Source organism: Hoplias malabaricus, chromosome 2 (genome assembly GCF_029633855.1).
Source record: "Hoplias malabaricus isolate fHopMal1 chromosome 2, fHopMal1.hap1, whole genome shotgun sequence".
NCBI lineage: Eukaryota > Metazoa > Chordata > Actinopteri > Characiformes > Erythrinidae > Hoplias > Hoplias malabaricus.
In genome coordinates, this window is record NC_089801.1 from 81903673 (window position 1) to 81930143 (window position 26471).

General features: G+C 42.0%; 2 protein-coding genes across 8 annotated transcripts in view; one reads left to right on the top strand and one right to left on the bottom strand.

The window, feature by feature from the left end:
* Positions 1-18296: 18296 nt before the first annotated feature.
* Positions 18297-22059, bottom strand: LOC136678611 (general transcription factor II-I repeat domain-containing protein 2A-like). The gene is made up of 3 exons (XM_066656665.1): positions 22051-22059; positions 20450-20510; positions 18297-19855 (listed from the first exon to the last, which is right to left on the bottom strand). Exons 1-3 carry the CDS (start codon positions 22057-22059, stop codon positions 18297-18299), a joined length of 1629 nt encoding a protein of 542 aa, XP_066512762.1.
* Positions 22003-26471, top strand: part of LOC136687333 (NACHT, LRR and PYD domains-containing protein 12-like) — a 52179-nt gene continuing 47710 nt past the window's right edge. For 3 of the 7 annotated variants that reach the window (XM_066661719.1, XM_066661715.1, XM_066661720.1), the window contains exons 1-2: positions 22003-24096; positions 24799-25075. In XM_066661719.1, the coding sequence (XP_066517816.1) occupies positions 24094-24096; positions 24799-25075 (280 nt within the window). In that variant the 5' untranslated portion in view covers positions 22003-24093. Of the gene's footprint in view, positions 25076-26471 lie in introns of all 7 variants that reach the window. The other 4 variants (XM_066661714.1, XM_066661718.1, XM_066661717.1 and 1 more) reach the window with 4 other exon arrangements.

Genomic DNA, 26471 nt, shown 5'->3' on the forward strand with positions numbered 1-26471 from the left:
CGCCCAATGATTCCAGGTAGGCTCTGGACCCACCGCGACCCTGAACTGGATAAGGGTTACAGACAATGAATGAATGAATGAAAAGTTGGATGAGGGTGTTTTTTCTTTCAGGATGGACCCTGCCGGGGAGAACAGGATCAAACCAGGAATAAAGAAATGTAAGTTCACTGTGTTCAGTGTAATGTTCACAACATGAATGTGTCATCTCAGCACTAGCCTCCACCTCCTTGTTCTCTGTGGTCACTGAGCAGAGATGTTCACAAGTCATTTTCACAAGTCCAAGTGTCAAGTCTCATCCGGACCACGTACTGTACTCTCACTTCTTAGCACACAGTACAGTATCAGAACTGATCAGTTGTATGATCACTTTTAAAACTATATTTCAATGCAATGTAGAAACAATTGCATTACCTTTTTTTGCAATACCTTATTTAATACCTTTTCTAAGTTTACCACAGTATCTTGAGCTCTTTACCTGTAATAAAGGATCCATATAGTGTTTATCATCAGTTATGACCGATTGTTAGCTGCCTCTGCAGTCCAGGTTTCAGTGTTTGAAGGAAATAAAAATCTATTGTAAGAGGTCTGTTTTACACGAGTGGCCACGCTCATTCATAGAGGAGATCACTGCACACGGCGCAGCACCTCACACAGCGGTTTTGTCATGTGTCACAGTGAATGGATATGTATTTATTGTTAAACAGGCTGGTTATTTTTAATAAAGACTAAGCAAGTGAAAATATATTATACGTTTATTTAGATGGATGAGTTTATTACAAAATAATCTGTTTAAATCTCAGTGAACTGCCCATTAGCCTTTAGCCCAGGCTTGTAGCCTGGTCATAATATATATATATATATATATATATAATATAGTCATAATCAGGTCCTTGGCTAATATGTGAGGTGCAATGTAAATCGCCCTTTTTCCACTGCAAAGGATTTAACACCATTTTCTCAGCTTCTAAGAGAAAACGTTTTACAGTTTCCCACCGTTCATAAACACTGCACCACATGTATGTGTACCCTGGGATTCATGACGCTACCTGTACCATGCATGGGTGTTCTGAAAAATCTGTAGCTAAACCCTCAGGGGAGCTGATCAGAGTACACCCCCAGTTTACACATCAAATCTCTGGCCAGCAAATTCACAGGACAAAAAAGAAGACATTAGAAAGCAATGTGAAAAAGTTTTCCCATCTAAAGAACATTGGAGTGTCACAAACACCTTCTCTCTAACCACTTCTCCCCCTACACCCAACAATGCTTGAGATTTTCCCTTTTGTGTTTCGGAGTGTGAACAGTGTGTCAATATACTGTTATCTGAAACACATGCTCACACATAAGCCTGCTGTCCACACAGAGAACTGAGGAATAAAATGTTTCCAGTTACATAAGCATACATGATCATTGCTGATTAAAATAATAAACAAAAATACCTTTATTGACTATGAATCATTTCCAAACAGATTCCTTCACACAGTCAACCTGAAAAAGACCAAAACCATCATTTTCCAAAAGAGACCCAGATCTCAAGGACACTCCCCTTGCTTCACACTAGGGACTCACAGGTTAGACTCCAGTAGAGAGTAGAACTCTTTAGGGCTGAAAATCGTTTCAACAAGAAGCTTCAGTCCAGTGCTCAATAAACTGAGAGCGAAAACATGCAGGGCCTTCTACGCCATCAAACGCCACACTCCCATTCAAATCCCAATTCGGATCTGGCTCAAGTTATTCCAATCAATTCTTAGAACCCATTCTCCTGTACGGCAGTGAGGTGTGGGGGGCGCTCCAAAACCACACATTTGACCAATGGGACAAACACCCAACGGAAATGATGCACACAGAATTTTGTAAAAGCATCCTGAAAGTGCACAGAACGACACCAAACACCGGCTGAAGAGTGGAATTAAGCCAGTACTAACCACACACACAGAGCCACACTGACCAGGTACAGACTCAGCGCCCACAGCCTGGCCGTACATACCGGCCGCTACAGACAGACCTGGCTCCCCAGAGACACTGACCACACACACAGAGCCACACTGACCAGGTACAGACTCAGCGCCCACAGCCTGGCCGTACAGACTGGCCGCTACAGACAGACCTGGCTCCCCAGAGACACAGACCACACACACAGAGCCACACACACCAGGTACAGACTCAGCGCCCACAATCTGGCCGTACAGACTGGCTGCTATAGACAGACCTGGCTCCTAAGAGACACTGACCACACACACAGAGCCACACTGACCGGGTACAGACTCAGTGCCCACAGCCTGGCTGTACAGACCCATCGCTACAGACAGACCTGGCTCCCCAGAACGGAGAGACACTGCCGGTAGTGCCAGAGCAGCGCTGTAGAGACAGAGCTGCACTTTCTCATAGAATGTGAAAAATACAAACAATTACGAGAAAGTTACTTCCCAAGATTTGAGAAAATTCACCCACAATTCCACAGCTTCTCTAACGAAGCCAAACTGAGCGTCCTGCTCGGAGACACGGGGGAGAGCAGCGCCCTGGCAGTGAGATATATATCTGTGTAACACACACTCGGGGACAGTGAGTGACCAACACACACACACACACACACACAAACACACACACACATTTACATTTATATTTATGCATTTGGCAGATGCTTTTATCCAAAGCGACTTACAAAAGAGGATCTAATATTCAAACTACAGCACAATTTATACAAAATACCTTACATTAAGTGCAATACGCCAGGAAGTAATAAGTGCATTAAAGAAAGACTTTCAGTGCAAAAAATGCTCTCGGAAGAGCTGGGTTTTCAATGATTTCTTGAATGCAGAGAGGGTTTCTGTTGCTCTGATAGTGCTTGGAAGCTCGTTCCACCAGCATGGTACCAGAGATGAGAATAGCCTCGACTGACCTGTACGGAGGGTTGGCCGTGTTCGTTGGCACTCCTTTGAGGAACGGAGAGGGCGGGCGCTAACGTATGGTTTTAAGAGTCTATTGAGGAAGATGGGAGCAGAACCAGTGAATACTCTGAAGGCCATCATTAGTGATTTAAATTTGATGCGAGCAGCTAAGGGTAGCCAATGCAGCTCAACTTATAGGGGCGTGACATGTACTCTTTTAGGCTGGTTGAAGACCAGGCGTGCTGCAGCATTCTGGATCATCTGTAGCGGGCTCACAGCACAGGCCGGAAGACCTGTCAGGAGGGCGTTGCCATAGTCAAGATGGGAGACTACTAACGTCTGAACAAGGAGCTGTGTTGCATGTTGAGTTAGTACGGCCTAATTTTCACACACACACACACACACACACACACACACAAATGCCCTGTCTGTTACCATTCTCACACTTCATTTAAGTTCTATTATAATTATTATTTATGTATTTATTACATATAATGTTTTAACTGGTTCCTTTATTATTACAGTTCTACTAGATTATTGTTCATTATTATTATTATTAATACGACTTGACAAAAGTGAAAAAAAATGTTGTAATACTCTTAACATTCCATGTTGTTCTATTAATGCTTTGGCAAAACTGTGTCTGAATATGGTCATGCCAAAAAAGCTTACTGAATTGAGAGAGAGAGAGAGAGAGAGAAAGAGACTTGCTCAGAAAATCATAACCCAACAAAAATACAACTACCTCAAATACTGGGCTCAAACTACAGAGCTACTCAGCGCTCAGCAGAGACTACACACTGTCCACATACCTCACAACCATCAGAGAAAGGTCACTGTGGAAGATGTTGACCATGTACAGACTCAGTGAGCACAGTCTGGCTGTGGACAGAGCTGGGTACCCAGAGAGGCCAGACTGTGCTCTCACTGTGAGTTCTCAGTGGTGGAGACAGACACACTTCATAACTTCTCCAATTATGAGACAGAACCAGGTTCTATCAGAGAGCGACCGTAGTCTGTCCTGTGTTTCTGCTCCGTACTGACACTGAGAAGCTCCAGTATGTACTGGGAGAGTAAGAGTAGGAGCTGATCACACACCCAGCTAAATATGTGACAGACTGCCACAACCTGAGGGACAACCAGTGTGGTCAGTCAACACCATATAACTAATTATTACAGATTTCTGATGTTATTATTGATTTATTGCAGATTTATATAATCTCCCCACTCTTATTTTCCTTTTCTTGTTTGATTTAACACTGTAAATAAATAATTTCCTGTTGTTGTAATTTTATCTGTATCTATAGTATCTTTTGTTTATGTATTTTCTGTATCTTTTTACAATCATGCCAAATAAAGCATTGTTGAACTTGAAAGTGTGTGAGAGCATGTTCGAGAGAGAGAGCATGTGTGAGAAATAGAGAGAGATAAATACACAGAGAACAACCTGAAGAGTTAATTTAACTAAATCTGATTAGATACAATATTTATATTATGTTTTATTTTCATGTCATCCTTTCGTATTATGAGCTGGAACATACAAGACCCTGAATTTCTACACATTAGAAACATTGACATTGTCATTGTACTTGAAACATTGAGTATCAGAAATCTATTGACACATTCTTCTAAAAATTAAACCAGAAGAGGAAAGAGACCGATTACATAAACGCAGAGGGGAACAAACATTTATTCAGCCACAGTCCTACCGCGTACCACACAGTGTCCCCCCTCTAGAGACAGAGCTCAGACTGTGTCCTCAACAATAACAGAAGAGAATTACTGAAACTGTAAAAGTCCTGGCCTCTACATTATGAATGGAACAACAAGAGGTGATTCTCAGGGAAACTTTACCCACTGTTCTCCACTGGGCAGCAGTGACTATAGACTCTAGAGCCAGAACACATTACTGTGTTTGTAGTACAAGCCCAGTCTCCTTCTCAGATCACTGCCCTGTAACCCTCTGATAAAGAACAAAGAGCCAACATCCATCAAAACCAACAGAACAATCTTCTAGATTTACTCACTGATTTCAAATGGACAGACAGCAGCACGGACAGATTTGAACAGCACTAAAAAACAAGAAAATACACTTTGTGTTAGATACATTTCTTTACACTTTCTATAACAACAAAGTAGATACAGCAGCTCAAATACTTAATGAAATATCTCTTACACTCACCATTAGCTCAGACAAAATTCAGAAGCTTCAGATGGATTTTAAATACTGGTGAATTCCCTGAAATCTGGAATTAAGGCCTAATCACTACCATCTTCAAAAATGGAGATAAATATTGATCCAGCAAACTAAAAGTCTTCTGTAACAAAATCAATCACAGGATTCTAAATTTTAAATAAGTGCAAGATAATCAATAAATTACAAATTGGAGTCTTACAAACAGAGAACATCAGATCAGATCATCTACACATCCTCCAAAACCGAGATAAAAAAATCATGTCCACGACAGATTTTATGGGATTTTAAAAAGGCTTTTGACACAAAAATGTTTTAAATTAATCCAGAGAGGTGTCGGGAGTCGAGTACAGCATCAGAAAATCAGTGCACAGTAAAACACAATGCGGTGTAAATTTGACACAAAAAGAACAGAATATTTTAAAGAAAGTGAAAGGTAAAGTACTCCGACTTTATGTAATAAATGAATTGGCCAACTACAGGATTCAGCTGCTCCTGGACTTGCTCTAGACGACCAAGAAATCAAATGCTTACTTTACGTAGATGATTTCGTGATCTTAGCACCAACAGCAGATGCACTCCAACAGAATCTGTCCATCCTAGAGAGTTACTGTAAAGATTAGGCCCTTAAAGTGAATATGGATAAAGCAAATGTTATTACTTCACAGAATAAACCTAGATTATAGATGAATAACCACCTGTTCTTTCTTGGTGATATTTAAATGTCTCACATCAACAGCTACACGTACTTGGGTAAGCTATTAACATTAACGGGAAATTTCAAATCAGCAATTATATCCCTGACAGAAAAATCTCATGAGGCTTATTGCTCAATCATAAAAAACTGCTTCCACTGCCGATCTGGAGAGATAAAAACTGAGGGCCACTTCCTCCTCTCATGCACAAAATACAGCAACATCAGAGACTCCTTACTGTCACCAACAAAATCCCTGCATTCTTTGGAGGAGGAAGGTGTGTTGGTCTTCAGCAGCAGTATTTACTTGTTCTGTTGCTGTTACCTATTGCAAGCTTTGATTCAGAGAAGAGACTGAGTATAACCTCAAACTAAAACCAACTGTGGGAATTAGGCCAAATCAAAGTCCCATTCTTAATCCAGAGGCACTGTAGCAATTAAAATATCATATTTACTGTAAACCAGTGGTTCTCAAATTTTCAGCCCATGTGGATGTCATATTCTGTACCTTGTGTTCCTGTCTTCTTCAGGTGCTTTAGCAGACATCGAGTCACGGTGATCAGACTGCTGAGTGAAGAGGAATATAACGGGTTCTACACAAAACTACACACTTAAAAATAATGTTTTTGAAAGGTTCTTTTGTATTGAAAACACTTCTGTATAGAACCCTGAACACTTGAAGGACCTTTTGCTTGATTAGAAGAAGAAAAGGCACCTTTTATAAAAGGGTTCTATACGGCACCAAAAAGGGTTTCTCTATTGTTACGCTTTGTGTGTGTGTCTGTAAACCACATTTTTGCTGGTCAAACTGCTATTAAGTAAAGTTAATTTATTTTGATGACACCTGGCATTGAGCATGGTGAACTCTGAACTCTCATGTGCAGCTGCTCAAGGGCATCTCGCTTTCTTTTCAATGTTTCTATGGCATATTTAAGCTGAATGAAAAATGGAAATGTGGGCAAAACAACGTTGTTAACTTCACTCATTAAAAGAGATGTCTTTAAATGTTTGGACACAGTGTAAGATCTTCAAGTTCAAGTTCAAGAAGTTTATTGTCAGTTCAGCAGTATACAGTGTTTACAGTACACAGTGAAACGAAATAGCGTTCCTCCAGGACCAAGGTGCTACATAAAACAATACACAACCTTAAAGTGCAACTAGTGCAAAGCTAGTGCAAGCATAAAACAAAGCACACACATTAAAGTGCAAAAGATATGGCTAAGAAAATACAAAACAATGTCCATAGAGTACAATACAATACAATGCAATACAAGACAATACAAAACCGTAGTCCCGGGGGGGGAGGCTGTGAGGGAAAGAGACACTGCAATTTAAAGTGTATTTGTGCTGTGAACGGTAACTGGATGTAACCATGATGTAAACAGGATATGTGTAAACAGTACACTCATTTACAGTCCAACAGACCAGTGTTTGCGTGAAGAAGTGTGTGTATGCGTGTGTGTGTGTGTGTGTGTGCACGCGCTTCTTCAGTGCAGTCTCAGTCTCTAGGTGTTCAGGAGATAGCATGTGGGAAGAAGCTGTTACGGAGTCTGTATGTGAGAGCTCTGAAGTCTACAACCATCTCTTTGGTTTTGAAAGAATTCTTAGGCACCGGGATGATGGTGGTGTTCTTGAAGCATGTTGGAACAACGGTGCTGCTCAGAGAGATGTTGAAGATATCAGTGAAGACATCAGCAAGCTGGTCTGCACATTCTCTGAGCACTCTGCCAGGAATATTGTCTGGTCCAGCAGCTTTCCGCGGGTCGACTCTGCATAGAGTTTTCCTCACGTCGGCTGCAGTAAAAGACAGCACCTGGTCGCTGGGAGAAGGGGTGGACTTTCTTGCCGATACGTTGTTCTGTGCCTCAAACCGTGCATAGAAATGGTTCAGCACGTCTGGTAGGGAAGCATCTCCGTCACAAGCAAGTGGTGTAGTCTTGCAGCTGGTGATGCACTGGATGCCCTGCCACATGCTCCGAGTGTCTCTAGTGTCCATCCGGGTGTGTGTTTTGGAAATCGCTTATGGCTTCGTATAATTCCCACAGCGCTTGATCTGTGTTTGCATCGGGAGGAATATAGACTGCGATTATGTAAACAGTGATGAATTCTCGAGGTAAATAAAAAGGTCTACATCTCACAGCCACAAACTCCACTAACGATGAACAATAAGCAGAGACCAGCACAGAGTTCTTACACCATTCAGTGTTGATATAGAAACATAACCCATAGCGCTGGGTCTCTGTCGGCTAGCCCATCTAGCTGAATGGCGGCGTCGGGAATACTGTCGATGAGCCATGTCTCCGTAAAAACAAAAACACAGCAGTCTCTGTATTCTCGCCGTGTAGTTCGCTGAAGTTTGATATAGTCCAGTTTATTATCCAGCGAGCAGACATTGGAGAGAAAGAGAGAAGGGACAGCCTGCCGGCTCGGGTTAGCTCTTAGCCTAGCATGGATCCCCCCTCACTTGCCGTCCACTTGCCGTGCTTCTGTCTCCTCTAACACCGCTTGCGTTGTCTCCTTGCCCGGCCGCCAGCCTCAGGAAACGTCGATGCTTCAGGGCCTGGCCTCCGAAGCAAGCGGAGGTTTCGCAGCGTCTCCTGGAGGTCATCGCTGATACTGTATATTTCATGTTTGCGATATTGAAGCAGTGTCTGGCAGTGATATATACGTACTGCAGGTGTTCCTGCATCCATATATTATAAATAAATGAAAAAAAATGTTTTTTAAACAAACAAAAGCAGCTTGGTTCTGGAGCGGCCGCTGCACGTGTGTTGACATGCGACGCGTGCACCGCCAGCTCCCATCTTTGCATGTAACTGAGATAATATAATGTACCTTATTTTCAAATTCATTCATTATCTGTAACTGCTTATCTAATTCAGGGTCGCGGTGGGTCCAGAGCCTACCTGGAATCATTGGGTGCAAGGTGGGAATACACCCTGGAGGTGGCGCCAGTCCTTCACAGGGCAACACAGACACACACACACACAGTCACACCTATGGACACTTTTGAGTCGCCAATCCACCTACCAACGTGTGTTTTTGGACTGTGGGAGGAAACCGGAGCACCCGGAGGAAACCCACTCGGACACGTAGAGAACACACCAACTCCTCACAGACAGTCACCCAGAGCGGGAATCGAACTCACAACCTCAAGGTCCCTGGAGCTGTGTGACTGCGACACTACCTGCTGCGCCACAGCGTAACCTTACAACTTATACTATGTCCAAAGCTTTGTAGACACCCCTTTCAATAACTGGGTTTAGCTGCATTATTGTTGCACAGTTCAGTTGTTCCCATTCACTCTGTATAGGCCAAACCTCCTCAGAAAAGCAAGAAATGTAGCGGGATGTTCTGGAGCAGCTGCACATGAGCCTGTGCTCACCACACTTAAAGCCAAGCATCAGCAAGTGGAGTACAAAGGCTCGATGCACTGGGGTGTACAGCAGTGAATCTGGATTATGGGAATTTCAAAGTAGTGAATGTTACTCCTATGTTGCCTTCAAATATTAGACAAATGTATTAAACACAGTCCGCATCTTTAGGATGTTTCAGACTCAGCCTTAGACTCTGTAGAGAAGAGCTTTCTTTGTCACGGTGCCAGCAGCACTGAGGAAAACAATGCAAAAACAGTGTGGGGCTGTTAACAACTCTAGACACTTCACAGTTAAACTAGGACTTTACAACCATTGACTGTTGCACAAAATGATAGACGGGTGCTTCCTGTTTGATTGACTGATAATATAATGTTTGAAAGTTGGTGTCTGATAAACCATTGGCTGACGCTAGAAGTGATTGTCAGTGTCTCCACCTCCTCATCACTCACACTTATTGTCTGGGCTGTAGTTACATTAATGTAGGGAACATAACGGATACAGGAAGAGTGAGTCAGGGGCAGCGGGTAAGAACAGAAAGTAAAAATATCTTTGACCGCAGGAGCATTTACGGAAGGAGAGAGAGAAGTTGTTTAACGCGGTAAGATAAACTGTATTTATTAACTGTGTACACAGTTCATGTCGTGTATTAAAAGCTGAAACTCTCAAACCTGTGTGTGTTATCAGTGTTAAAATAGTCGTGTTCGGTACTTAGCTCCTCTCTCGCAGTGACGGAGACGTCCTGCCGTATCGCACACCACTGTCAGAAAATGTTCCCAGTATTTAAACTACAGACAGACAAATACGACACTTTAAATCCGTGTCCGAAAATGACCCCAGCATTAAAAAATAATCTGTTAGACATTTTGAAAGGATAAATCCCTCTATCAGGCAGGAAAACCTATAGAACACTGGAAAAGTAAAACTGGATTGGGTTTATATTTTATACTTTATCAATGGCTCAATCAACATAATGTACTGGAAAACAACAGAGGAACTCTGTACTGCTGAAATAATGAACCTGGGACTCAAACCAGAAGTAATAGAAGTTTACTGTTTCTAGATCATTGTTTTAGTACATTAACCCACAGTAAGCCTTTTAGACTCTCCCACATTAAATCTTTCAAAAAGTTGAATATCTTTAGGCCAGGGAAGTTGTTGTCAGAATCATCGCCGGTATTAAGCGCAGATTGATGCTGTTGGAGTGGACTACAGAATGGTGCTAAGAGTGAGCTCAGGATGAAGGAGTAAAACCAATTCTGTACCCCACTCCGTGTTTGTGTACGTTTGGCTTGGATCTACGTCAGCTGCGCGGGAATCATAAACGCTGTACTCATGGCCACTGCTTTTTCTCTAAATTTTTGAGTATTTCTAAGTGCTTTTTATCTGTGTGCTTTTGAGTCATGTTTGTGACATTGAGATTACTCTTGCACTTTTTTGTTCTTTGGCTGATCATCTTCTGTATCACCTTCTATAATATTGTTTAAAGAAAAAAATAAATATTATTCATTTTTTAAAATTATATGGATTTAGAGTGTGAAATGAAAAATCAAATAAGCACCCATGTTCATTTTTTAATATGTTTTTAAAATGAAAAACGAATAGCCAGATTACATAGAGCGTGGCTCTTTTTTGTTTTGATTTTCTATTTGTCAGTGAAAACACCTACAACCTGAAAATGGAATGTTAAATGAACAGATAGTGTGTTTAATGGAGTTAATGGCTCCAATGTAGGGTGCAGTGAAGTATGTAAAGTGAAGTTGAGGTGAGGGGATTTCGGGTGGCAGGCACATGTAAGACCGGTGGAGATAGGTGTCAGGGGATGTATAGCCAAGTCTGCCATATCCCTTGTGCAGTTTAACATCAGGGGCTGGGGACTACGGGCAGCTGTAAAGGAGTTATCAGTGGTTGTGGATAAGGAGAGCACAGCCTTGTTTGGGATATACACTGTAGGTTTTTATCTGGACAGTGACAATACTCTGCACCATCACTAACTAACACTCAGGTAATACACTCTCTGTGATGAGCAGGACATGAGAAACAGGCGTGTTTAGCATTCAGGTGAATGAGTGCTGATGTGTTCTCTGATTGTTTGAACTAGTTGTGTGATTTTGCAGAGGATTTTGGGAATTGGAGTTGCCAAGTGAAGCACACAGGTAGATAGAGATGGCTGATTCCCTTCAGAGGAATGTGTGACATATGTATTACAATTATGTTTTATTTAGTGGCAAACAGATTTGATGTATAAATGATAGTTTTCCCCAGTACCTTGATAAATCGCCATAGAAAAACTTTAAAATAAATTGATATTCTTGACCAGCCACACGTTTCTTAGTTTCTTATGAACTTATGAAAGACTTTTATTAAGTTCCCTGTATTAATTAAGTTCCCTGTATTGTCTTTTTTATCTCTAGTGTTGCAAAATGACAAACATCTCAGTAGTGCTCCTGAATACTCTTCAGGATCTGCCTGAACGAAGACCTGGAATTATTTCAGTTTCATTTGACCAACGGTGTGGATAATTTCCCCCGTATCCCACGGGCTGAGCTGGAGAAGGCAGACAGACCCAAGACTGTAGAAAAAATGATAAGTGCATATGGAATGAATAGTGCTGTAGAGATCACACTGACTGTTCTGAAAAAAATAAACCAGAACCAACTCGCAGAGGAGCTGAAGACCAAAGTGAAACCTGGTAATGAATCTGAAGTTATATCCGCTGTTTAAACACACACTTTATTCATATTAATATAAATTCTCCATTCTCTTGCTCAGACGATTAATGAATAAATGAACGAATAGCAAAAATATGAGAATTAATATTAATAAACATGGTGTATTTGCTCAAGGGCATGTTGTGTTTGGCTTCATAGTTGCCAATGACTAGTTTGAAAGTACATTCTAATCAAAGTTGCTTAGAGATGTGGTGGACAATGCAAAACCCTTTCATGTCCTGGGAGAGGACTGCACTTGTGTATTGAATCCTGAACTGGATCAAGATCTTCCAGAGTAAAATTATCTGATTATTCCAAAGTTTATATTCTGATTTTACCCTCCATGATGCATGAGAGTAGCATCACCTTAAAATAGAGACTTTACCTTCCGTTGTGCTCCACATAAGTTTTATAAGAATGAATCATTGTCTTACATTCAGACCCATATTTACTGGAATGGGTTGGGATGGGATGCTGGAAAGGTTTTTCTAAGGGGGTCAATGATCTCCTGTGCCACCACCAAAATGTGACCATGCAATCACAGATTTCAAGAGAGAGTATCATTAGAAGACATTTTTTTTTTATTATCGTTACACTTATATAGCGCCTTTCTAGACACCCAAGGACGCTTTACAATCTACACTGCTCAATTTAAGTGTATGCTGAATGAAACATTTTATAAGGAAACTGTAGCAACCTGGCCACAGTTTCCCAATAAACATCTTAGTTTTAAGATTATATTAACAGAGAGAGAGTGTTCAGTGTGATGCTCACTCTACCACTTAAAATTTTTTTTCTAAGATGATTTTGGGAAACCCAGCCCAGATCTGCCTTAGGTCAAATACAGACACAATGCAGAACTTGCTACTTTCTGTGCCAGATTAAGATTATTAACATCTGGAAAGCACCCAGGTCAGTGTTTACCACACATAGTTAGGAATAGCACATATTTATATTTTATGAAAGCACTTAAGTGTTTGAGAGAGAAACTGCATACATTTTTACAAGTGAAAATATTAACAACTCATGAAAAAACATATGAAGCACTGTGCAAAATATTTGTTAAAATACCTGCAAAAATTCTAGATTATACTTCTTACACTATAGGGAAGTCCTATGCAGGCTGATTTCTAAACAAGAGGTTCTGGAAGATAGTGTTATGTTTAAAGGCTCCTGAAATTGGGTTTATTTCCTTCTTAGTTTTAAAATAATGTTAAACAGAAAACATTCCATTGCTGTGATGACCAGGATATTCAGTCCATTCAGATACTCAATGGACTTTATTACACACACATGCTGATCATAATACTGCCACAAAAGGGAACATGTTAAAATCACTACTCACAATGTTTCAGGAGGCAGCACAGCCTTTGAGGCAGAAGGAATGTAACTGGGTACCAGCCAACAGGCAGAGATCAATGAGATTTTCAAATACCACCATTAACCAATAAAGCTCCACCTGGACCCTCTTGTTTGCCTGCTCTGACTGACAGATATTTTATAATTTCTTGGAAGTGCTGCACATTAGCGCTCCACACGCTAATAACACAGACATTTATTAAAGCGGACTATAATCAAACAGAAACAGACAGTCTTGCTACAATGACAGTGGAAAGGAAACGGTGACAATAGTCAAAACGACAGACTAGACTTGGAAAACATCAGAGATAACCAACGAGACTGACGAGGATGAGGGCGGAGACACAAACAAAATCAAACAGAGCCACGTGCTCTCTTAGCACATGGCAGGGAAAAGAAACACAGGACGTGACAGATGCCCCCTTCAAAACGCGCAACTCCCGGGGTGCGTAAACCTAGTACCCTCAGGAGCTGACGCATGAGAGGAGTAAAGAAGCAGTTAGCAGTTAGGAAACAGAAGCAGTTACAGGAACAGAAGCGGCCAAAGCCACAGTCACAGGAACAGAAGCAGTTACAGGGACAGAAGCGGTGTGGTTTGCCGCCTTCGTTGGAACTGAAGCGGCCTGGTTGACCGCTAGCACTGGAACAGAGATGAACAGGGAAATGGCACTGTCACAGGAACAGAAGCTACGGCGGACACCGCCTTCTCTGGAGCTGAAGTGGCGGGGGAAGCCGCCATCTTGGGGACAGGAGCGGCCGTGGAAGCCGCCTTCTAGGGGACAGGAGTGGCCATGGAAGCCGCCTTCTCGGGGACAGGAGAAGCAGTGGAAGCCGCCTTCTCGGGGACAGGAGCAGCGGAGGAAGCCGCCTTCTCGGGGAAAGGAGAGGCCGTGGAGTCCGCCTTCTCGGGGACAGGTGAGGCTGTGGAAGCCGCCTTCTCTGGGACAGGAGAGGCCGTAGAAGCCGCCTTCTCGGGGACAGGAGTGGCCTTGGAAGCCGCCTTTTCGGGGACAGGAGTGGCGGAGGAAGCCGCCTTCTTGGGGACAGGAGCGGCGGAGGAAGCTGCCTTCTCGGGGACAGGATCGGCTGGGTTCGCCGCCTTCACAGGGACAGACGCGGCTGGGTTTGCCGCCTTCACAGGGACAGGAGCGGCTGGAGGCGCTGCGCACACTGGAGTTGCAGCGGTAAGCAGTCCTGCAATGACGTCCTCAGGGACAGGGGATCCTGCAGCGATGTCCACGGAGGCAGGGGGCCCTGCGATGACGTCCACAGAGGCAGGGGCTTGTGCTGCTCGCAGGGCACGTGCTGGAGCCATTGAGGGTTTAGGGGGTCTGATGGGCGCACTCTTGAGGGATTTCTTCAACCATGGATCCCCCAGAGGTGTGCCCCTGTTAGCCTCACCTCCCTTATCCTGAGGTTGGAGGCTAACAGCCCCTACCCTTAACCCCGCCCTAAAAATTTTCCCGGACCTGAGGGGGTAATCCTCCAGCGAGGGGCAGACTCCAGCACGCTTCTTTCGCCGGCTCCTTCGACTCGCGCTGGAGTAATCACTCGGTTCATGAGTCGACTCCTCCTGAAGGCGCTGAGCAACAGCGGCGTGCACGTGCTGAAGCCGGCTACTCCATTCTGCAGCCGCCTCTAAAACATACCCCACCGTATCTCTGGGACGGGTACGAAATGGCGTCCGGTGAATAACGCACCTAGCAAACGGATTGTCTGCGTAAGCTGCATCCCTTAAATGATCGGTCATTCTGTCATGATTCATGGATGTCTGACGCACAGGCTAATAACACAGACATTTATTAAAGCGAACTATTATCAAACAGAAACAGGCAGACTTGCTACAATGACAGTGGAAAGGAAATGGTGACAATAGTAGGAACGACAGGCTAGACTTGGAAAACATGACACGGGAAAACAAACGAGAAACAGCAGAGACAGATTAAGAGCTAAACAATACAATACTAATGACGGATAACCAGGAAATGATATAAGGGAACTTAAATACATGATACAGACGAGACACACCTGGAACAGATAACGAGGGGGACGGATAACCAATGAGACTGACGAGGATGAGCGCGGAGACACAAACAAAAACAATTAGCCATGTGTTAAGAGAGCACATGGTGGGGAAAACAAACACAAGACGTGACAGTTTTATGCTCCTAGCAAGCTGAAGCCTTGTTTAACCTTTGACCTCTAACAATTTTCAAAAGAATGCACAGCTGTTTAGATATAGTCCTCTACGTTTCCTTCACAGCTTTGTGTACGAACAGCCTGAGGGTTTTTCTGGTCAGTGTGAGCTAAAGATTCCGGGGTCCGGAAGAATACATTTTTAAAATGTACTTTAAGGTTTTTTTTTTCTGCTTTTCACTCGTTCAGATGAAGAGAGACATGAAGAAGTTTATGATCAAAGTAGCGCACCCTCGTCCGCTGCAGCTCCAACTGGAGACTCAGGTACAGATCTGATTGCAGGTGAATATATCATCACTGTAAATCATATGCTACTAAAACATAGAGTTTGAATTTGAATCAAAATAAAAAATCACAGTTTAATTTTTGTTGTTTCTGTTTGCTAATTTCTTTAATGAAAACAATACAATATTTTTGTGTTGAATATGAGTCACGTGAAAATGTCTTTTTATCATATTTTTCTTTCTCGTGTCATGAAACATATAACCATGTTTTGTTCTTACCTTCCATAGATACACCACAATGTACTGTTAAAGAAAAAATGAAAATAAAGTTTAGGGAAAAGTTTGCTAAACTGTATGAGGGGACTTCAGAGGAAGGAAGTAATGTGCCACTAAGGGACATTTACACTGAACTCTTTGTGATTAAAGGCTGCACTGGAGGAGTGAACACTGAACATGAAGTCTGATATTATGTGTTGTGTGTCGTGTGTCTGATTGTGTCTGAAATTATGTGTTGTGTGTGTCTGACTGTGGGTTGTGTGTATCTGTGGGTTGTGTATCTAATTTTGTATTGTGTGTCTGTGTGTTGTGTGTCTGATTGTATGTTGTGTGTCATGTGTTGTGTATCTGATTGTGTTGTGTATCTTGTGTGTTGTGTGTCTGATTGTGTTTGGTGTGTCTGATTGTGTGTTGTGTGTCTGATTGTGTGTTGTGTGTATGATTGTGTGCTGTCTGATTGTGCGTTGTGTCTGATTGTGCGTTGTGTCTGATTGTGCGTTGTGTTTGATTGTGTGTCGTGTGTTTTGTGTCTGATTGTGTGTCGTGTGACTGATTGTGTGTCGTGTATCTGATTGTGTGTTGTGTGTCTGATTGTGTGTTGTGTCTGATTGTGTGTTGTGTATCAGATTGTGTGTTGTCTGATTGTGAGTTGTGTCTTATTGTGCGTTGTGTGTCTGATTGTGTGTTTTGTGTCTGATTGTGTGTTGTGTGTCTGATTGTGTGTTGTGTAGCTGATTGTGTGTCGTGAGTCTGATTGTGTGTGGTGTTTATCTGATTGTGTGTCTTGTGTCTGATTGTGTGTCTTGTGTCTGATTTTGTATCATCTCTCTGATTGTGTGTCTTGTGTCTGACTGTGTGTCGTGTATCTGATTGTGTCTGAAATTATGTGTTGTGTGTCTGACTGTGGGTTGTGTGTCTCTGTGTTGTGTGAATCTGTGGGTTGTGTATCTAATTTTGTATTGTGTGTCTGTGTGTTGTGTGTCTGATTGTATGTTGTGTGTCTGATTGTATGTTGTGTGTCATGTGTCTGATTGTGTTGTGTATCTTGTGTGTCTGATTGTGTGTTGTGTCTGATTGTGCGTTGTGTGTCGTGTATCTGATTGTGTGTCGTGTATCTGATTGTGTGTTGTGTTTCTGATTGTGTGTTGTGTCTGATTGTGTGTTGTGTCTGATTGTGAGTTGTGTCTTATTGTGCGTTGTGTGTCTGATTGTGTCGTGTGTTTTGTGTCTGATTGTGTGTCGTGTGTCTGATTGTGTGTTGTGTGTCTTGTTGTGTGTCGTGTGTCTGATTGTGTGTTGTGTGTCTGATTGTGTGTCGTGTGTCTGATTGTGTGTTGTGTATCTTGTTGTGTGCAGATGCCTCTGAGCTCACACTGGACCCAAACACAGTGAACACACTCCTCTCTCTGTCTGAGGGGAACAGGAAGGTTAAGTGGGTGATGGAGACGGTCGTATCCTGATCATCCAGAGAGATTCAGTTACTGGAGGCAGGTTCTGTGCAGAGAGAGTCTGACTGGACGCTGTTACTGGGAAACTGAGTGGAGTGGGGAGTGGGTTTATATTTCAGTGGCGTATAAATCAATCAGGAGAAAAGGAGTCAGTGATGACTGTGTGTTTGGAGCGAATGAAAAGTCCTGGAGTCTGATCTGCTCTAATCACAGTTACTCTGTCCTTCACAATAAGAACATCACTGCTCTCCATCCTCCTCCCTCCAGCTCTAACAGAGTAGGAGTGTATGTGGACTGTCCGGCCGGCACTCTGTCCTTCTACAGCGTCTCCACTGACACACACACACTCACACACTTACACACACTCCACACCACATTCACTGAACCCCTCTGTGCTGGGTTTAGGCTTTATCCAGAATCTTCAGTGCATTTTTGTCAAATTAAATAAACCCAGAAGAGCGCAACACTACAGTTTAGACCAGGGGTGTCAAACTCAATTGCACAGGGGGCCAAAACTCAAAACTCGCGGGCCAAACAGTATAACCATTTATTTAACAGACTAAATATTTATGTTTTTTAACCATTAATATGAACCAAAATACAGGATATCATTCCAAAATAAATACATTTCAACTTAAAATATTTTGCTCTTCATAAAAAAATATCCTGTCAATACAATACATTCAAAATCTGTACATGCTGGAATATTAAAAAATCTGAAAATATAAATAAAAAATTTAATTTAAAGCAAAAGTATAATCATAACAAGTCATAACATTCCATTTTCTTGTCCTATTTAGTCAGAGCCTGATACTTGGAGTCTTTTCTTTGCAACAAGTTCGTTTATGTTTGGGATTAGGTTCTGTGTTGTGAAGATTCTCAGGATCGATTGCAAGTGTTCAACAGTGAGGCGAGTCCTGTGTGACGTTTTGTTAATTTTCAGAGAACAGCTGCTCGCACAGATATGTGCTGCCAAACATGGACAGGATTCGAGCCGCATGTTGGCGGAGCTGCGGCATCGCTTCAGGAATGAAGCGAGTGAACTGTGCTGGCCCTGCAGTGTCGTACTTTGCCTTCAGTGTCCCATTACATTGCAGTTCTATCAGCTCCATCTGCATTTCTACAGGTGCAGTTTCCACATCGACTGCAAATGGGTTGCGAAGCAGCTCGAAGTTACTTTTCTGTGCCTCAAAGTCACTGAAGCACCGTGCGAACTCAGTGCACAGCGCGCTGAGTTTTTCAGCAAAGGTGGCATTTGGGAAAACTGTGGCACTTTCTTGGTTCCGTATTACTTGGCAACAGGGAAAGTGAGACAAGTTGCATTGGTGCATTTGTGTCTCCCATAAGCGCAGCTTCACTTGAAATGCCTTCACTGCATCATGCATATCGGTTATTATGTGTTCCCGTCCCTGGAGTTGAAGGTTTAAAGCGCTAAGATGCGACGTTATGTCAGCCAGGAACGCCAACTCACATTTCCACTTTTCATCCCGCAGAACTGTGCAGTCTTTCCCCTTACTGTCCATGAACTGGCAGATTTCCTCTCGCAGATCAAAGTGTCTTTTGAGAACTTTTCCCTGACTTAGCCACCGGACCGCCGTATGATATGGCATATCGCCAAACTCGCTATCTATTTCCTGCAGAAAAGACTGGAATTGGCGGTGATTTAAACCGTGGGCTCTGATAAAGTTGACGGTTTGTGTTACAGTGTTCATCACATGATCCAATAGGACTTTAGCACTCAGCGATTCCTGGTGTATGATGCAGTGATACACTGTCAACTCACCGGCACAGTTCTCCTCCCGCATCTTTGAGCGCATCCTTCCCACCAGTCCATTTTTTTCACCACACATAGCAGGTGCGCCATCTGTTGTAAGTCCAACGAGTTTTTCCCACGGCAGTTTCATGTCGGTTACACTTTGAAATACATTTCCAAAGATGTCTTCTCCTTTCGTTGTCCCGTGCATCGATTTAATGTCCAGTATTTCCTCTGTTACGCACAAATTGGAATCCACACCATGGATAAATATCACCAGCTGTGCAGTGTCAGTCGCGTCAGTAGTTTCATCCACGGCAAGGGAGTATGCAACAAAATCTTTTGCTCTTTCAATCAACTGTGTTTTCAAATCAGTCGCCATCTCACAAACCCGATTAGCAACAGTGTTTCTGCTGAGGCTTACATTTGCAAACGCTCGCGTTTTATCTGGACAAAGGACGTCGCACACTTTCATCATACAATTCTTTACGAATTCCCCCTCGGTAAACGGCTGTCCTGATTTGGCGATCTCTTCCGCCACAATGAAACTTGCTTTCACAGCAGCTTCACTTTGTGATTTTGCTTTGGTGAAAAACGTCTGCTGGGATGTCAAATTCTTCTTAAACTCCTCTACCTTTTGTAGCTTCTGTCCTGCGCTCAGGTTTTTGAATTTGTTTACTACAACAGCACCTTCATGGTACAAGGATCTGTCAACAATCCTGAAAAAGTCCAACAAAACTACACCAAATGAATCAAAAACAGAGGCAGATGTTCAGCCACTGGACCTATCTTCATCCCCAAACACTAGGCCCAGGTTTGCCAGCACCACTCATCTACACTACAGCTCAGAGATTCCCTGACTGTCTCAGCAGATAGAATCACTGAAGCAGGGTCGTACACTGTTGGAGAGTTTGTTAAACTCATAGAAGTCAAGCTGATAATGATGAAACCTCTAGACTGATTCGACAACAAGGGGAACAGATAAAATAACTGCAGTCTGCAGGAAGGACAGACGTAGCCAGAGGACCTCATCACAATGAAGGCTTCCAGGAAACTACCAACAGTCACACTTTCCACACTCCTGCCCAGGAAGGATGTACCTCAGCAGATCATCAATGCCATCAACACAGAGGTGGAACAGTGCTGTAAGTCCTTGCCTAATGTGCTCCTAGCTCACCACCTGGACATCCATCCCAGACAACTTTATGATCAACTACACTTGACAAAGTGTGGGGTGAAAATCAAAACAAAGTGTGGACCACCTTCAATTTCACCCCATACCACATTGTCCCTCCCTCAGCCTGTCCTTCACTCTTTTCCAGCACCACTCACCCACCATGTTCCCTCCTCCAGCAGGAGAGTGCCCAGCCTGATCCACCAGACAGGAGTGTAGCTGGAGAGTTACACTCAAAAAGTGACTTCAAAAACAACAGCTGGGAGAACACTCACAGCCAGATCAGAGCCCTGCTGTCACTCATCTGCTCAAAGCTCATGAACTGACTTAAACTGGTCAGAGTTGTTCCAACATGTAGATTCTCAGCACATAGCTATGTGATGGTATGTCTGTGTGTGTGTGTGTGTTAATTTCTAAGTGTGTACGTACATGAGTGACATATCCGAATGCACACAAACGTGAACAAAAGCATGACTACCGCGTACCACACAGTGTCCCCCGTCCAGAGACAGAGCTCAGACCTCAACAGTGTCCTCAACATTAACAGAAGAGAATTATTGAAACTGTGCAAAAGTCTTGGCCTCTACATAGTGAATGGAACAACAAGAGGTGATTTTAAAACCAGAAACAGGAGCCCCACAGACCTAGAACTACATCTGAAATATTATCTGAAATAACTTGGAACATTACAGAAAACTACTCAGAGTAAAAAAGAGCAAACGTATGTCCCCTGAATGAAACTAAATTGAGAAGGCACTTCATGAAAATACATTTTGTAAAACTTGGAAATCATTAAATAAAAAGACAAAGAAAATCCCCCATCACCATCACCATCACTGAGCTCAAAGACCAAAGTAAAAAGATAAAGTTAACCAAAGCATCTGGACACTACCTGATACGACCAGAAATGCTTAAATACAGCAGCATGTTTCAGATGGCTGCACTGAAACTGTTCAACCATGTTTTAAACGCTGGTGAATCTGAAATGATCTGGAATAAAGGGATCATCACCCCCACCTTCATAAATGGAGGTAAATCTGATCCAGCAACTGACAGATAAATCTGTGTGTACAGCATCTTAGGAAAAGTCTTCTGTAGCATAAACAATCACAGCATTCAGAATGTTCTAAATAAACACAAGATAATCAATAAAATGTGTGTGTATATATATTTATATATTGTCAAATAAGAGATTTCATAAATATTCGTTTACTTTATGTCAGTGTTTAGTAGAGGCACCTTTGGCCACTGTCACAGTTAATGTTAATGGTGTTAGCTGTACTTTATCTCACTGCTCTCTCTGTGGTATTGGGAGTTTTACTTCAGGCCAAGACTGTTTTTACTGAAACCTGCACCAACTGGTTTCTGTTTCTGAAGAAGATCAAGTCACAACAGGTTTATTATTCAGTCTTAACCTCAGTGGAGAGGCTGGGTGTGTGTAGAGCTGTTTAATGTAAAACACGTGTATGGGCCAATTACTAAAAATGATCAAAACCTTTAATTTATGTTTATTTTGCAGTAATTTAATTTTTTGGACTATTGGTTTAAGATATTTAGATTCCATGAGATAGTTTACAGTTTCTGTAATATTTAGTTTTAAACTAGATAATTTAATGTTTCTTATGTGTTAGTTCACAGTGGTACTGCAGTGTCAGTATAAAGGGGTACTGTCTCTTTAAGAAAGGCGCTGTGGGGCGGGAAAGCGGTGGATTAGCGAGTTAGGAGGAAAAAGGGTTGTGGAAGCTCACGGTTTTCTTACCGTAGCCATCGTTTTTTTTGATAACTGTAAAGTGGAAACGTGTTAATAAAGTTTGTTTTTTCTTGTAAAACATTCTTCAAGAGTGGAAAATGGCTAAATATCAAAATGAACGACGTGGCACGAGTAAACCAATGCTTCTTTGCTAACTCCTTTGCTAAGGGGTTTGCCTCTACAACACAGGACTTTGGAGAGGAGTTAAAGTATTGAAAATATCATGAAATGATTTATATTTTCTTTTGTAGGGCTTGATTCTTGATAAGAGATAGTTTCCTGATTAAGACAGAGCTGAACTTTTCTACTGAAGACCCCTCTGAAAGACTCTGAAGATCCACCTCAGAATCAGGTAAATCTGTTTTATCACTGCGTGTTTGTCGTGGATTTCAGTGTGAAACAGGGTTTGTTTTCAGTGAACTGTGTCCTGTGATCCTTTAGTGAAATATATATATATATAAAATAATAATAATGTTTGCTGGACCGCCTACCGGGCCGACCTAGAAGAGGCATTTTTCAGATTCAGAAAAGATTTATTCATCCCAGAGGGAAATTGTTGCATTCGTTTATATAAAGAATAAACTCTAATAATAATTACAAAGAGAGAAATTTAAAAACAAGAGAAATTTGCAATATGTACATATTTACATTCTTAAAAATATAGTAAAGTGGCATTGTCTGTGATAATAAATATAAAATATATTGTATAGATTATTGCACACATTAAGAAAAATGAATCACATTATTATTGGGAATGACCTCCTGTGGCGCTCTGTAGTGCATTTTAGTGGAATGAGTCTTGCACTGAATGTGCTCCTGTGTTTCATCACTGTGTTGTAGTGTGGGTGGAAGCCATTGTCCATAATGACCTGTAGCTTCTCCTCTCTGACACTGCCACCAGCGAGTCCAGCTCCACACCCACAACATTACGGAAGCCTTACAGATCAGTTTGTTAAGTCTTGCTGTCCCAGCATGCAACAGCATGGATAGCACTCACCACCACAGACTCATAGAAGATCATGAGCATAGTCCGGCAGATGTTGAAGGATCTCAGGTGCCTCAGAAAATAAAAACGACTTTAGAGAGCATCAGTGTTCTGTTTATTGTCAGTGTACAGATATAATTTACACTTTCTGATGTGTAAATTACATCTGCACGGCTTTATGTGTAATTTTACATGAAAACTGTAACACACAACTGTGGTACACATACCACATGAAGCAGCAAGTGGTGGTACGTCAGGTGACCTTGAAAAAATGACTACTTAATTAAAATATTTATTAAAAACTGGAAATCTGAAACTGAAAAATCTGTAGTTGATGAGTTGGCAGTGAGAATGTGAAAGTGGCAATCACTAATGAAGTTGATGGTGAATCAGTGGTCACTAACATGTGGCAGTTGTGTATTGGGAAAATTGGTTCAGCTCATCACTCGTTGCGGAGATCCAATCCGTGTTAGAAAACAAGGTGTTGTAGAGGTACATTATTGTCACTAAAGTTACACACAGTGTAAATGTACTATTAAATGTGCTGCAGTGGTTATAAAGTCAAGTTGTGTTCCCTTAAGGTCCACTTAGACGGAGATATGAATATCTGTAAGCTTTCGTTGTAGTACGTGCAAAATAAAACAATAAATTATATGTCCTGGAAATTAAATGTGGTGTTTACGTCCACACAACTTCAAAACCTACAATTAATATGGAATATGGTACAGTTGACAAATCTAGTTGTTGCAGTCTTGTAATTAGTGACACTGCAAGATTTTCAGTCTTCGCAAAAACTGACTTTGTCTTTAGTATGAGAGGGTATCACACGTTAGTCTTTTAAAAGTTTTTTCAAAGTCATCTAGTGTATGATTAGCATAAACAAGAGTAAAACAACAACAACATGGGCTAGTTACAGGCTTCAAGAAACAGAGGTTAAATGGAGCATCAAACAGGTGTGTTTTTAGATTGTGTTTGAACAGTGATAGAGATGTTGACTGCTGAATTTCTGGAGGGAGTTCCAAAGGCGTGGGGCATGTCTGGATAAGGCTCGGTCTCCAAGAAGGGGAATGGTGAGTAAACCAGCTGCAGAAGATCTCTGGTATGTAGAGTTGAAGTAGGTCTGATAAGTAAGAGGGAGCTAGGTTATATAGAGCTTTGTAGGTGAAAACGAGGATTTTGAACTAGTTAACTGAATGTTTAAACTGGTTTTAAGCAGTCATTTATACATAGAGATGGCTGATTCCCTTGGGTGGGACGTGTGACAAATTTATTCAGTCATTGTTTGTAACACTCGTCCAGTTCAGGGTGTCGGTGGGTCTGGAGCCAAACCGGAATCACTGGGCACAAGGTGGGAACACACACTGGAGGGGGCACCAGTCCTTCACAGAGCGACACACACTCACACATTCACTCACACACACACACCTACAAACACTTTTGATTCACCAATCCAACATGTGTTTTTGGACCATGGGAGGAAACCAGAGCACCCGGAGGAAACCCAAGCAGACACGGGGAGAACACACCAAACTCCCCACTCCTGGAATGGGACTCAAACCCACAGCCTCCAGGTCCCTGAAGCTGTGTGACTGTGACACTACCTGCTTCACCACCGCGCCTGTGTGACAGATGCAATACACAAATATTTATTGTCAAACAGATTTTAGTTTGGTGTATGAATGATAGTTTTTCGCAGTACCTTGAGGAATCTCCTTGACTACACACTAAACACTTCCATTTAATTCTCTGTATTGTCCTTTTTTTATCTCTAGTGCTGCAATATGGTAAATGTCCCAGAAGTGCTCCTGAATACTCTTCAGAACCTGCTGAACGAAGACCTGGAATTATTTCAGTTTCATTTGACCAATGGTGTGGATAATTTCACCCACATCCCACGGGCTGAGCTGGAGAAGGCAAGCAGACCTAAAACTGTGGATAAAATGATGAATGCATATGGGAAGAATAGAGCTGTAGAGATCACAATGATTGTCCTGACAAAAATGAACCAGAATCAACTCGCCAAGGAACTGAAGACCAAATTGAAACCTGGTAATGAATCTGAAATGATATTCACTGTTTGAACACACACTTCTTTTTCATGTTTATATCATTTCTCCATTCTCTTGCTCCAGCTTTCCAGACCAAACCCCATCATTCTGTTGGTGTCCCATTTAAATGTAATCTATGTAATATATCAAAAAATATGAGAATTTATATTCAGCTTTAAGAACCCTAAACATGGAGTATTTGCTCAATAGTAGTGTTGCACAGTATACCGATACTAGAAAAGTATCTCAATACTTTGCCATTAAAAACAGTACAATACACCATATGAAGGGTAGTGTTATTGAGATAAGATTTAAGAATACTTTGTCAGAAATGGTACAATACACCATATGATGAGTACCGGTACTTTAAGAATGAGTGTTTTAAAATAAGAGCGGTATTTCCAACGAGTGCCACAGGGGGGGCAGTGTTTGCCTGCAGCTCTTTTCCTCCTCTCCCTCCCTTAATGATTGTGCCGCTAGTTTTAATGACTTCTCAGACCTCCTAGCGAGTTATTTTAAAAAACAAAAACAAAAAGAAAAAACATACTAGCACCAGCAACTTTCTGTACAAACCTTAGTTAATTCATTTAGAAGAGAATTGCCGATAACACAACCCGTTTGAACACCGGGACTGACCATGAGCTGGAGAGACAGGTCTCTCTCCACGACTGCTCTGCTCCCAGAGAGAGAGCTCCGGGAGACACTGCTCCCTCGACGCGGCTCGTCTGCTCTAGAAACGGAGCAGCACAGTCGGTCAGTACGGCAGCTCACACAGATCAGAATGAGCTGTGAATATGCAAAAATAAAATAAATGCTGCCAAAGACAGGTTTGCTTTCTTTTATATTGAGTTTATTACTTTTTCTGAACTCCTGAATTTAGGTCCCATAATTGATTGAAAGATCCGGCTTTATTCAAATAGTGAACACATAATGAATGTATGACACGGGGCCAAAGGCACAAAAATGGTGAAATGTAACGTGTGGTGTCACACTTAAAGGCTAAACACAAGCTATATGAAAGTGTCAAACAAATAAATACAGTGGAATTTGAGTTCCTAACTTTAAGGCAGCTGAAGTTTATTGTATAACATTCTGTAGCTTCCTCTGAGGCAGAGAGTTACATTTTCCTCAATTGAAGTAAAACTGAATATTGAAATTTGTGCAGCACTTATAACAATTTATGAAACAGAACTAAGTGTATTATATGTTGCAGAGTTATTTATTCCAGAGACATTTGTGACAGTCAGAGCAGGCAAACCACCAGGGTCTAGGTGGAGCTTTACTGGTTTATGACGGTTTTTAAAAATATCTGCTAAATCTGTTTTAACAGATCACATTCATCCCCACAGTAATGGCTGGTAACCAGTTATGTTCTTTCTGCCTCAAAGGCACTGCGG